Below are 14,351 nucleotides of genomic sequence, written 5' to 3' on the forward strand. Positions count from 1 at the left end.
TGGCATGGAAAATTTTCTAAGTCCTATTCATACTATACGAAGTTACATTCATATAGGCGATGAATAGAGTTTTAAATGACTATGTACCAGTTCATCCCAAATGAACTAAAAAGTTTACTAAACTATTCGTACTATATGATCATAGGTTTGTACAAATGATGTCGAGAGTATGAAATGGGTAAGTATCATTTCATCCATACGAATAGGTACATTTTTTTGAACTGTTTGTACTTTACAATCATAGGTTCGTACAGATGATGTCTAGAGTATGAAATAGACTCATCTATTTTTATACAAAATAAAACATGGTTTGGCGAAAATATATTGTATTGTACGATATGGGTTAAGTACAGTACGTTATCCAGAGTATGAAATTAGTTCATACAACATCGTAATAGATGGATTATTCAATTTTAAACTGATCATACTATATGATGTTAATTCATACACATGTCAATTAGAGTTTGAAATTAGTTTGTACAGGATCGTACGAGCAAATTTTGAACTGATTATATATACGATATGTGATCGTACTATATGATCTAGGATAGTCAAATTGAAATTTTCAATTTTCTGGTCAGTTTTTCATGTCTTTCCTCTTTAAGACTCCTAAGAACTGACTAAAATGAACACTTCTTTGAATTTTCTTTGAGAGAAAAAGTGAGAATGCTTTAAGAGAGTATTTAAGAGTGTGGATATATAGATCTTGCAAGTGAAATTTATGAAGGGTTCACAAAATTACCCAAAGGTGAGGATCTCTTTATAAGTTTGTCAAATCACTTCCTTACTTCTTTGATGATGCTTGAGAGAAGATCATTGGAGAAGATCCAATTCTCTGCCGATACTAAGAGGGTGTGAAAGAATGATAGTACCCTACCGATACTTGGAAGGGTGTGAAAGAACTAGAGTACTCTGCCAACATTTGGAGAGTGTGAAAGGAAAACGATACTTTGTCGATACTTAGAGGGTGTGAAAGGACAATGGTACTATATCAATACTTAGAGGGTGTGAAAGGATGATTGTACTCTACTGACACTTGGAGATTATGAAAGGAGGAAGGTACTCTTCAACTACTTGGAGGGTGTGAAAGGATGACGGTACTCTTCCACACTGGAGATTGGTGCAAGAGAGGTTATGTGTAAGGGCTTCTCCGTCTTATTATAGGAGCAAAAAGAGATCCACTTTGGTATAGTGTAATACTTGAAGAGGAAGTCTTCAGCGAGTGGATGTAGGTTTCAGCATTCTTTTTTTTTACTACATTTTTAATTTTTTGCACTTTTAATTTGTGGTTGAAAATTTTATTTTGATAAATTTTCATTGTGCTTATAAAATTATAAAAATTGTTTTTCCAATCTATCAAGAGATTTTTAAATTACCAATTCACCCCCTATTAGTTAGCCTAGGGACAATTGCTTTAGATCTAATAACCTTTTCGGACTTACAAGTTCTCCTCCATTCCTCTATGGATAAAAATCATTGTTTTGTCTTTAGCCATTTGAAACCCCATTAGCGTTTAAAATATTGATCGTTTCATTGGTCACCTTATACAGTTGAAGCCCTCATAGCTCGAAAAACTCGACTCATATTTGTTATAGTGTGTGTCATGGTCTCTAGCACTTCATCCCTGCTAGATGAAATCCCCATTTTCTTAGATGGTAAGGATGTATGTCTGAAAGCGCTTTATGATTGGAAGTCTTCCCCTTGATCTACATCCACTCATCGTCTTTATGCCATATCAATCCTCAGTCAAAAGGACCAGCTCCCATACATGCCTGTGGGAGAGGTTCTAGTTGGGCCCTTCTTCTTGAGCCTGGCCGATTCTATTAACTCTCCCTAGATCATTAAGGGAGATTTTAATTAATGTAGGTTTAAAAATGAAGAACCAGTCGGCAGGGCCCTTCATCATAACCGCCTTAGGGAAATGAACAATTGGATCTTCAATTCTGACATGCTGGAGCTTGCTTCTACTGGTCTATTCTATATCGGGTACAATAAATGAATTAAGGACCTATACATTTCAAGCTCAACAAAATCATTATTAAATCCTCTTGGATTTAAAACTTCCCCTCCTCTTTATATAAGGTGGAATCCCCTTCTGTTCGGACCACTCTCCTCTGATGCTTTCTCGGGTGAGCCTGCTTCTACAAATAACATATTTTAGTCTAAGAACTTCTTGACCAATATGAATGGGTTCTGGGAAGGTGCAATCACTGCTTTCTCTTCTCATTGCTTGGGTAGTCCTATTGATGTATTCTACACAAAGCTTTACAATCTCAAGAGTTTTATTACAAATAAGCAATGGGCAACTCTACCTTTCTCACTAATAGGATATCTGCTCTCTAAGACATACAAAATTGTTATTTGCTTCAAATTCAAAGTAACCCTCTTGACTTGGCCCTCAACTCTACCTTCAAGGAGGTAAACTCCTCTCTCTCCTCCTTTCAAGGGGCTTGGAGTTTATGGTTGATTCAGAGAGCTAATTCCAATTGAGTCTCCAAGGGCGAAGATGATTTGGGGTTTTTGTATGCTATAATTAAAACTAGAAACAACTTTAGTTACATCAATGAGCTTTCTACGGATGAGGGACATTTTTCTACTAGAGCTGATATTGTGAAAGAAGCTATCCTTTACTTTTAAAAGCCTTAAAACTATCCTAAGCCTCTCGACCCTCCTTCCCAATCCATCCCCATTGGCACTACTATTCCCATTAACCTTACTACTTCTCTTACTTCTCCAGGGATTAATTAGAAGATTAGAGCTATTATTTTTGTCGGGCCCTCCTCTCCTACCCTAGGCCTGATTGGTTAACTTTCGAGTTCTACAAGGCTTCCTGGGAAATCATAGGTGTCCAAGTTTTCAAGGCAATTTACAATTTATTTAGCACGTGCTACCTCCCTAAGAGTGCCACTACCACTGGCATTATCTTGATCCCTAAAAACCCTCATGCTTCTAACATCTCAGATTACCGCCCCATATCCCTTTTCAATGTGTTTTATAAGATTATTGCTAAAATTTTTGCTAACTATATGAAGGATATCATGCCTTTTATTATTCATAAAAGCCAAGATGAGTTTATTCAAAAGAGAATCTCAACTAATAACATTATTCTAGCTTTTTGAAATTTTAAGTGGGTACAATAGTAATGCTAGTGACAAGTTCTTTTGTTCTAAGCTTGACATCTGAAAGGCCTTCGATAAATTTTCCCGATATTTTCTCTTAACTCGCTTTTTGCTGAAGGGCTTTCCTATAATGTTTGTTAACTGGATTAGAGCATGTATTGAGAATGTCAATTTTTTTGTTTGTATTAGCAGGGTTCTTGAGGGGCTTTTTAACTCTCCTTTTGGGCTTAGGCAAGGCTACCCTTTATCCCCTTTGCTTTTTTTTTTTTTTTAATGTGATTGATGCATTCTCTTGTGCTCTTGATGATAGTAGCTTTACTGGTGTCCCCTCTGGAATGTTCTTTGTTAATTACATACTTTATGTAGATAAACTTATGATTTTTTGCTTAGCTTCTCTGCATAATGTTGGCTTCCTTAAAGACACTCTCTCCAACTTTGCTGCTTTTTCTGGCCTTTATGTGAACAATGCTAAATGCTTTATTATGTTCTCTTACGATATCCTTTTAGGTAACAACATCACCTCTTTGCTTGGTTTAATGCAAGCAGACAACACCTTAACTTACCTTTGGCTTCCTATCTCCACTAAAAAACGTACTGTTGCTTACTTTCTTCAACTCTTGAGTAGAATTTTTACTCTACTTACTGGTTAGAAAGTTAAGTTCTTATCTTTTACAGGTAGGATCCAATTCTTGAAGTTCACAATTGCTAATACTCTTGCTTATTAGATCAGAGGAACTATTATACCTAAGTCATTTTGCAAACTCATTGATAGACTTACCTTTATATTCATATTTTATGGCTCCACCTCTCTGAAGAAGCCACACTTAATTGCAGAGAGAAATATCTGCTTACTTAAATGTTATGGTGGTTTGGGTATTCATGTCATTGACTCACTTTATCACAGTTTTGCTTGCTTTTTTTTATGGCGATATTACTCCAATGATTCTGTGACGGCAGATTGGTTTAGATCTAAATTTGATTCTCCTTAGAAAGCATCTTCCCTTAAATCCTCTAAATTATGGATGACCACGCTGCTCTTCCTTCGCATCTTCTTGGCTTGGCAACCTATTCTCGTTGCACCAGATGATCTGTTTTGAGTTTTGCTCCATTGGAAATAAGGGAAGTCCTGCTCTTTCTCTCAACTATCAATGAATTCTTATGCCCATGATTATTAGTTCCTTTTTAACCTGAGTCCGATTTCCCAGCGTTTAGCTTTTTGTAATGTTTTTTTCCTTATCCCTGTTACAGTTCTTTCTTTACTCGTATTTGAGGTGTAGAGGTGTTTTTTTATTCTTTTTTAACCCCTTCTTTTTCTAAATATAGGGGGGCTCTGCCAAATTTCCCCAAGAAAATATTAAACATATAAAAATATAAAATAGCTGCTGGTGGGGCGGCGCATAAGCTATTTTCTGCGGACTTGTCTTCCCGAAATCTGCAGTGACAGGCTATCCATCGTCATGCGGAACAAGTTGCTGCTGCCCTCCTTGCGTCATGTCGGAGTTTGTAGTCGCAGAAGAAGCCGACGAGAAGTGTGAGCTTCCTCCGATGGAAACCATAGATCTTGTTGACCTCGACACCGCTCCCACCTCGGACTCCTGGAACTTCTATTCTGCTGCCGCCTTCTTCTCTAACCCGCCGTCGCCGCTACTCCTCTCGCCATCTCTGCCGTCGCGGAGTCTCTCGCATCTCGCCGTATCATTTCCTCAGCCGACATCTCCCCTATGGATATTTGACGACGAAACCGCTGAAATCGCTGGTTTGTTTGCGTAGCACCAAAATTTTCTGATAGTTATTATGTTAATAAATTTGCTTGGACTATTTCTGATTATCTGGTTAGATGATTGCATATTTATCCACACGAGGTCATGAAAATTTTCATTTCTTGCGCTTTTTCTTGTGTTTAATGCTTTATACAATTTTGTAGCTGCTTATCACTTATTCTCGATTCTCTTTTTTTAGTAAATATCATTCTTGCAGTATTTTGTTCGTCAAACTTCTATCATGCAGTATAAGAGGGCAAAAATTGCTTTGAACGTTTAGATATCAGTTTGCCTTCTAGAAACTATGGAAATTTTGCTCAGTAAAGGTGTAGTGTAGAGCTAATCTTATTGTTCATGGTCCTTCTAATCTTTTTATAGGAAATTTTGATTCTGAAAAGGAAAACGACAATTTGCAAATTGAGAAGATAAGGACTTTTCCAAGAACGCCAATAAAAGAAGTTTCAGATATTTCCTATCTGATAAAGGAGAGAATGAAGCAGGCGCTCCGATATTTCAAGGAATGGACAAATCAACGTGTTCTGGTGCAGGTTTGGGTGCCTGTAAGAAATGGGGATCGATATGTTCTCACGACATCAGAGCAACCTTTTGAGCTTGACCGTGATACTAATGGCCTTCTTCAGTATCGAAATGTGTCGTTGATGTACTTGTTTTCAGTTGATGAAAATAATGATGCGGCTCTTGGCCTCCCCGGCCGGGTTTTCAAGCTAAAAAAGCCGGAGTGGACGCCAAATGTTCAGTACTACAGCAACAAAGAATACCCCCGCCTCAGTCATGCTCTCCTTTACAATATAAGGGGAAGTCTGGGTTTGCCAGTCTTTGATCCCTCTCGACAGTCCTGTGTTGGCGTGATTGAGCTCATAATGACGTCAGAAATGGTCAACTATGCTCCAGAGGTTGATAAAGTGTGCAGAGCTCTTGAGGTTGGCATCTATTTACATGTTTATTCGTGTCTTATTTTCATTTTTTTCCTAGGGCTTGTTTGTCTTTTTGTTATTTTGAAGTCAACGATGTTATCTGTTATTAATTTGTTATTGGCATTGTTAACTATTGTGGTTAGTTAAGTGTCATTTGTCAAATGAAGCATATGTTTTTTTTTTATTATTAAATGGCTTGAGATGTAAATTGTTGGATCCAATGTTATCTAGGAAAAACATCAAGACTCTGCTAAAAGCATTGATTGAGATCAAAGCAAAGAGAGGAGAAAGAGTCTTGTGGTATCAAGGGTTTACCCCCTAATAGTTTATTGTTTTGAGCATGGGAGGATTCCAAAATGTATTAAGGTTGATAGGTAAGCCATGGGAAGTATTGGAATGGAGTGGTGTTCAAGTTCCATGCAATGAGAAGGTGATATGCATCGGTGTTGGAATTCTAACTAAATTTTGACAAGTTTATGTTTTTAGGGCTTCAATTAGTGGGCATTTCAAGATTCAAAAACACTTAGAGATGGAAGAGGAGTGTCTTAAAAATAATTTTGGTGATTTTCAACAAATTTTAAGAGGTTTTGGTGGGTTAAACAAGGTTTAGAATTCAACTAGGCTAGATTTTACTTCCCTTTAACCATAGCTTTAGGAAGGATTTTGAATGGAATTTTGTGAGGAGAATGCTATGAAATGGATATGCAATGTTGAGGGTATGACTTCAGAATAATTTGATAGGAAGTGGATGCAATTCGGTCTATCATAATTCTACTACAACAACAACAACAACAACAACAATAACAATCTCAAGCCTTTCTAACTAAGAAAGTTCATTTTTAATATTTTAATATTTTCTAACTAAGTCTTTCTAGATCTACCTCTATCTTTCTTAACATTTAACCAGGTCATCGGAAGTCCGCTGTTATATGTGACCAAACCATATAAGTCGACTCTCTCTAATCTTATCTTCCATTGGAGCTACTCCAAGCCTTTTCACATATATGCTCATTTTGCATCCTATCTCTAAGAGTAAAGACGCTCATCCACCTGAGCATCTTTATCTTTGCAACTCTTAACTTAATATTATGCTTCTCTTTTAATGGCCAACATTCTACATCATAAAGCATTGCAGGTCTTACCACCATCTTATATAATTTTCCCTTAAGTTTGAGGGGGACTTTTCTATCACGCAACAAGCCTGATCATTGTTTAAAATTACGCAATATGAGGCTCGCCTTGAGGCTCGCCTCAGCGCAATTTTAGTGAAAAACGCCTTGAGGCTTACGCCTCTAGCTTTTTTATGAGGCTTGCGCCTCAGCTTAGCTGAGGCCCGCCTCGCCTCGCTAGCGTGAGGATTACGATAACCCTATTTGTATATTTTTTTGTTAAAACTAACATAAATCACACATTCATGCACATTCGAGTACAACTTCCTCTCGATTGCCTCTACCTCCAGCCAACGGCCTTCGGCACAGCCAACACCGTCGTAACCATCACTAACAATCACTTGAAAGCTGCACACCACCACCCTTAAAACTTTGGAGCATTAATCTCATGTTTATGTTAATGAAATTTTTTCTAAATGATGAATATGATTGAAATAAATTAAAAAGAAGCATATTGGAATGCATTCGACTCTACCAAATGAGGTAAGAGATAGATCAATTTGTTATGGCGACAACTCAGATAAAGATCACCTTAGTGATGACAGTGCATATGATTCCTAACTTGTTGCCAGCTATTTTAGCTTTCATTAGGATTTAAATGTAAATGAGTAGAGAATTGAGAAAGAAGAAATTTGGAGTTGAACTTGATATTATATGATACTTTTATGCAATTTCTATATTTAATATTATTTTCTCTTTTAATATTTGAATTTTAATTCTTTTTCACGCAATTTATCACTTGTCACTTTATATCTTATGTATTTTTTTGTTTCATATGTATGTCAATTTGTTAATTCATAATTTAATAGAATGTTAATATGTCATCATTTAATATATTATTTAGGTATTACATAAAAAATCACTTTTGACATTTATTATCATTTTACGTAATTTTTTGATTTTGAGGCTTACGCCTCAAAATGCCTTGAGGCTTACGCCTTGTCTCATGAACAAAAAACGCCTCAATACCCAATTGCGCAATTTTAAACATTGAGACCGATGCATTCCTCCTTCCAACTTGAATTCTACTATTAATATCCCCATCAATTTCACCATCACTCTAAATAATAGACCCAAGATATCTTGAACGTGTAATCTTATTAATAACTTGATTGCCCAAAGTCACAATCCCCCCATTAGATGTATTGTTACTAAAATTATACTTCATATATTCGGTTTTAGATCTACTCAAACGAAAAGTTTTAGACTCTAAGTTTGACATCCATAATTCAAGTTTACCTTCAATTCCCTTGTTAACCTCCATGCCGCAGTCAAGGGAAAAGAGACAAAAAATGCCCTCTCGCGCATGCTTCGCCTCGATCGAGGTTTCTTTCGCATCGTTAAAAAGAGAGCGAAGCTCTCGTTCGCTCCTCTCCCATTTTTCTGTCGCACAAGAAGCTCCTGAGCACCTCAATCCCTTCAACCGACAGTCCTTAGCTTCCTATACTCGACGTATAGCTTCTGAATCCATACGTAACTCCCGTCGACCTGAGCCAGAAGCTTCAACTTCTTGACCCCTTTCCTCCATCTGAACATCATTGAAGCCGCAAATCCCTCGACCAAGGCCTGACGTTCCTCATAGCACCGAGCCAAAGCTAGCCATCCGATCCTCAATACTCGTTCGAACCCTTACCCATCGACTTCACTGCCCTAGTCGGACCTACCTTCTTCCTCATTGTCAATCCTAGCTGACTGTCCTAGCTCCCGCCGACTCCTAGCCTTGTCCGACATCCTCAGACTCGCATCCTCTTCTTTCCAAACTCCAGACTGAACTCATCCAGTTCGCAGACCAAACCCGACCCGACTCCTCTATGCTCTCTCTCACATAGGTAATCCCTAATCTCTAATTAATAATAATTAGGATTAGTTATTATAATTATTGATAATTGTAATAATCATATTATTATAATTATTGTTAATTATGTAATTATGAGTGTTGATAATTATAATTACTATTAATTATAATAATCGTGTTATCATAATTTTTTATTAATTAGAGTAATTATGTTATTATAATTATTCAAATTAGAATTATTATTAATGATAATAATTATGTTACAAATTTATTGATAATTATAATTATTATCAATTATAATAATTATGTTATTATTTTTGTTAATTATTATTCTTATATTATTATTGGAGAAAAAAGAAAAAAAAGAACAGAAAAAAGGTTAAGAGATCATTAAAAAAAGAGAGAAATATTGCAAAAAAAAAAGAGAATAAAAAGAAAGAAAAAGAAGAAAAGAAAAGTTTAAAAAAGAAAAGAAAAATGCATTTCCATTGCCATCGTCATCACATGCCATGTCGCGCAAGTATAACGTTTAAAACTCAAAATCCCGGCATTCGACGTTCGCGACGTGCCGAAAAACTACCTATACATGCTTTTCTTTAGCGTGGTGAGAAGGAAACCCGGTGGAATGTTTATGACGAGGTGGGCAAGCCCTGTACACGCTCTTGTACCATGGCAAAGAAATTTCTAAGTACCCTTATGGGCTCACGTAGCATGATAGGGGAAAGAATTACGCATTTTAAATAGGTACCCGAAAACCCATACATGTCTTTCTCTAGCGTGGTGGGATTGATGATTTATGGCCGCGGTGTCTTCCAACACATACCGTACACATTTTTCTCTAGTGTGGAGGGAGGCCCAAACTCCTGAAATTTCTCCTAAACGGGCGAGACGCCTGGAGATTGCCGAAATTTGCATTGGCAGGGGACCTTATTTGAACAAAACTTGGACAACCACTAGGGACTCGAAATGAACTTGTATACTTTTGAACAACAGGGAACTTATTTTAAAATCAAATGATCAATAATTCAGACTTAAACTTGAATCAAATAATAAGACCTAAACTCAAATTAACTAACTAGGTGAAAGGAATTCTTATTTGACTTGAACAAATTGGACATGTTAACTGAACTTGAAATTAGAAGGAACTCGTCACATGCAAATGACGATGTGTATACAAGGAAATACAATCACCTGCACATGATCATAGACATGAACATGACTCGATCGAACTTAAACGAACTACAAAGGATTATGTTTGAACTTGAACCCAACAAGACTACAAGAACTTGAACTTGCATGGACCACAGGGAATTCATTTTAAATTGATATTGAACTCAAACAAATGCATAAGGAAATGGACTTCAATTTAATGAATGCAATGGTTTGCATGAAAATGATGATAGAGAATATGCTACATGCACCTACAAGCTATTGCAGAAGGTCTGTAACCTACGCAATGAACCTGACATGTCCAGGAGTAGATGTCAAGGAGCATGTGTTGATAACTTGATAGTAGTCTTGTACTACAAACATAGTATGTCCAAAAAGGTAGGAAAATGCAAGAAGGTTGTAAAGGAAATAATCTTCCCGATACCAATATCAATCAACTCACAAATAAACATATGGTAACCTTCCTACATATAGAATGTTGAAGATGTCCAGCAAATGTAGTAGTTTACAAGCAGACGATGTCACTTAGCTACATACAAAGCACATTAAGCTCTTGCAATGGCTGACTTGTTTCATCTGCAAGCAATAAATGTGACTACAACTGAATGCATATAACCTGTAGAAGCCTCCTGTTAAAGATGACAAGTGAACATACAACACTCATACTGTTCATGCCTATGCAAAGATTTCAAAATATTAATAAGAAACAAATGCAACAAATGTAGAAGAATTGTAATAAATATAAATGTTAACTTACATTCAATACTGATATATGAGAAGAATCAAATGTAGTACAACAAATATAAATGTGAATGGGACATTGCAGGAGACCCATCATGTGCATAATGTACTACCTACAGGCAAATATAAAAGAATTGTAATAAATGCAAATGCCTTCAGACAGCACCAGAAGATATACATTTAATGCAGCTCGCCCACAAGTAATAACATGAAGCATAAGGAAGGAAATCACAGCAAATGCAGGACTACAACAAATCTAAATATTTATGGGGTTATAGGAAACCTCTTATACGCATCATATGTTGTTTACAAGCAAACACCAGATGGTATGCAACAAATGTAGCACACTGTCCACAAGCAAAGAAGACTAATATGCAACAAACACATTGAAATCTCTTACAAGAAATGATGTAAGATGTCCAATAGATATCAAAGGGAATCATTACCAATTGAAATGCAAACAATGAGATTTCTAAGTGACAAGGGTGTGTGATTTAGTTACAAGTAGATATGTGGAAGGTTTAAAATTGAGCAATTGGGTATTGATACGTTTTTTTTTTTTCGTAAGGCGAGGCGTAAGCCTCAAGGTATTTTGAGGCTTAAGCCTCAAAATCAAAAAATTGGGTTAAGTCAAAATAAATATTAAAAGTGATTTTTTATCTTATGCTCAAATAATATATTAAAGGCTGACATATTAATTTTCTATAAAATTATAAAGTAATAAATTGACATACATATAATATAAAAAATTGTTCATGACAAAAATCTATAAGTGATAAATTGTGTGAAATTGGATTGAAATACAAATATTATAAGAGAAAAATAATATTAAATATAGGAATGACATAAAAATATCATATAATATCAAGTTCAACTCCAAATTCCTTCTTTCTCAGTTTGCTTCTCATCCACAAGTAATTCTTAAAGAAAACTAAAATAGTTGACAAAAACTTAGAAATCATCTACATTATCATCACTGAGGGGGTTTTTATTAGAGTTGTCATCATAACAAATTCATTTCTTACTTGTCTCATCCTATGGAGTCCAACACCTCCCAATTTGCTTCTTGTTCATTTATTTCAATTATATTCTTCTTTCATAAATGTTTTTCATTAACATGAAGATGAGATAAATACTCTAATAATTTTAGAAGAGGTAGTGGTGGTGTGCGGGTTTCAAGTGATCCCCGGCGGTAGCTACGACGGTGGTGACTATGGATAAAATGGAGAGTTAGAGATCAAGGCAGTCAAAAGGAAGTTTCAGTAGCTTGGGGGAGCATAAACGCTCGCGTTTTGTTCGGGGTTATAGTTTAGGATTTAGGTAAGTTTTAATAAAAATATATATAAATTAGGTGAGGCGTAAGCCTCATACGAGTGAGGCATGGTGTGCCTCAAGGTGGGCCTTAGCCAAGCTGAGGCACAAGCCTTATAAAAAAAGTTTGAGCCGTAAGCCTCGATGCATTTTTTACTAGAATTATGTTGAGGCGGGCCTCAATGCGAGCCTCATATTGCATAATTTTAAACAATGGATATGTGTGAATACTCCAGCAAATTCTACAAATTAATGAGGAAGATGAATATGCTAACTCATCAGAAAAGGACCTAGAGAGAGTTTAAGGACTGCCTGTTGGAATGTTTCCAAACCAACAGGGGAGGAGACTTCTACGAGCAGTTATTCACCTTGACACAGGATGCGTCAATGATAAAGTACCGGGAGAGATTTGAGTACCTTGCTAGTTGATTGGACCTTCTTCCTGAGATAGTGCTAGAGGGAAATTTCATGAAGAAACTGACGATAGAGATCTGGGCAGCGGTTAGAGTGATGAGACATCGTGATTTGGGAGAGGCTATGGAACTAGCTCAATTGGTGGAGGATCAGAGGCACCTGGAGAAAGAGACGAGAGACAACAACTCAAGAGGTCCAAATAGGAGGACCACCACCTTTCGGGCACCCAAGGAACCGACGCTAGGTACTCCTTGGGAGACTTCAAAGGAGAAGACTATAGGAGTAATACAGGGGAACAACTTAAAGAAGCTCACATAAACGAAATTACAGGAGAAAAGGGCGAAGGGGCTCAGTTTCAAATGTGATGAGAGGTATACGCCTGGGCATAGGTGTAAGGATCGAGCTCTTTAGGTTCTTACCATTTGTGATGAAGAAGGAATGTAGGACGGTGTAGTCTTTCCACCTTGTGGAAGAGGTGGGTCTTTGGGCGGGCAGTATTATTAGACCGGTCCACACGGTCCATATGGGATCGGCCCAGGCGAACATAGGTGGAAGTTCCGCCTCTCCTGCGTATGCCGATTGGACCGCAGAATCCAAAGGAGCTTTTTGGGAAAGATTTTGTGGGATTTGGGAGTGAAATTTGAATGTAGGAACATTTCAAAGATTTTCTTTTGAATTGTATGCATTAAATAATTTGTTTTCCTACGATTAGGACACTTGAATTTGGCAAAAATTTGAGATCTCTTAGGTTTAGATTTTTGGGCTCTAGTGTCATCTAGATATTTGGGAGAGATAGATCCTCTTAAATTTGGCGAATTATTACGTCCGGTGACCGGACCGTCTGGACACCAATCCAGACGCGCCATGTCACCTGATACACTAGGCCCCTTATGTATCTGGGTGATGTGGCACATCTGGATTGGTGTCTGGACGAATCCGGACACCGGACGTAATAATTTTGGATCAATTGTATCTTGTTATTTTCTTCCATTAGTTGGTGTCATTGCAATAAAATTCATGTTTTTTCTCTGATTTTCCGTTGTATTTGTGAAAATTTCTCGCTATTTTCCCTAGATTGATAGGATTTGCTTGAAATCTTCAAGTGTTTCCTATCGGTATGCTATCATGTATTTAGAGGTTCAAGGAAGGACAAATAAATAAGATGCTATAAATAAATCAGATGAGAATGCCATAAAAGAATATGCCCTTTTGGCGATGAGCTATGCTTTTGATGATGAGATGTTCAAGGAAGGCCAATTAAAGAATATGCCCTTTCGAAGATGCTATAAATGAATCAGATGGAAGCCTGGATAGACTTGATAATCATTTAATTTTCTTATCCAATATTCTGACGTGACTACCAAGGAAACTCTTGATAGGGCATATGTAGGTTTATTATTTACCCTGGGCTTATGTTTAAGCTCAAAGGTGAAATCCTGAAGGTACTCAAACCATTTAACATACCTGTAGTTTAGCTTCCTCTGAGTATTTATGAATTTAAGTGCATGGTGGTTAGGGTTGAGGATAAACTCGTTGTGCAATAAATAATACCTCCAATATTTGAGATATTCAATGGTGACATAAAATTCTCTATTATAAGTAGAATATTATTGTCTTGTATGATTCAACTTCTCACTATAAAAGTTATCGGGTGATTCTCTTGACTAAATATGCCTTCTATACTTACAATAGAAGCATCATAGGTGATTACAAATATTTGATTAAAGTATGGAGGTCTTAGAACAATGGATGAGCTCGAAAGAACTTTTATTTGCTCTTAGGCTTTCCGAGTAGATTTAGTACATACAAACTTATCTTTCTTTAAGAGATTAGTTATGAAAGCTATAATTGGGCTAAATATAGAATAATATTTTTAATAAAAGGTAGCTAAACCATGGAATTTTCTTAGCATCTGTCAAACTCTTCGGGGTTGGCTA

At 36.6% G+C, this 14,351-nt stretch overlaps 1 protein-coding gene across 3 annotated transcripts in view; it reads left to right on the forward strand.

The window, feature by feature from the left end:
• Positions 1-4,045: 4,045 nt before the first annotated feature.
• LOC110115879 (protein NLP3) overlaps positions 4,046-14,351 on the forward strand; it is a 52,694-nt gene continuing 42,388 nt past the window's right edge. The window contains exons 1-2 of one of the 3 annotated variants that reach the window (XM_028692971.1): positions 4,046-4,875; positions 5,258-5,820. In XM_028692971.1, coding sequence (XP_028548804.1) covers positions 4,611-4,875; positions 5,258-5,820 — 828 coding nt within the window. In that variant the 5' untranslated portion in view covers positions 4,046-4,610. The remainder of the gene's footprint in view (positions 4,876-5,257; positions 5,821-14,351) is intronic. The other 2 variants (XM_028692970.1, XM_028692969.1) reach the window with 2 other exon arrangements.

This window comes from Dendrobium catenatum, unplaced genomic scaffold (assembly GCF_001605985.2).
Source record: "Dendrobium catenatum unplaced genomic scaffold, ASM160598v2 fragScaff_scaffold_203, whole genome shotgun sequence".
In the NCBI taxonomy this organism is placed as follows: Eukaryota; Viridiplantae; Streptophyta; class Magnoliopsida; order Asparagales; family Orchidaceae; genus Dendrobium; species Dendrobium catenatum.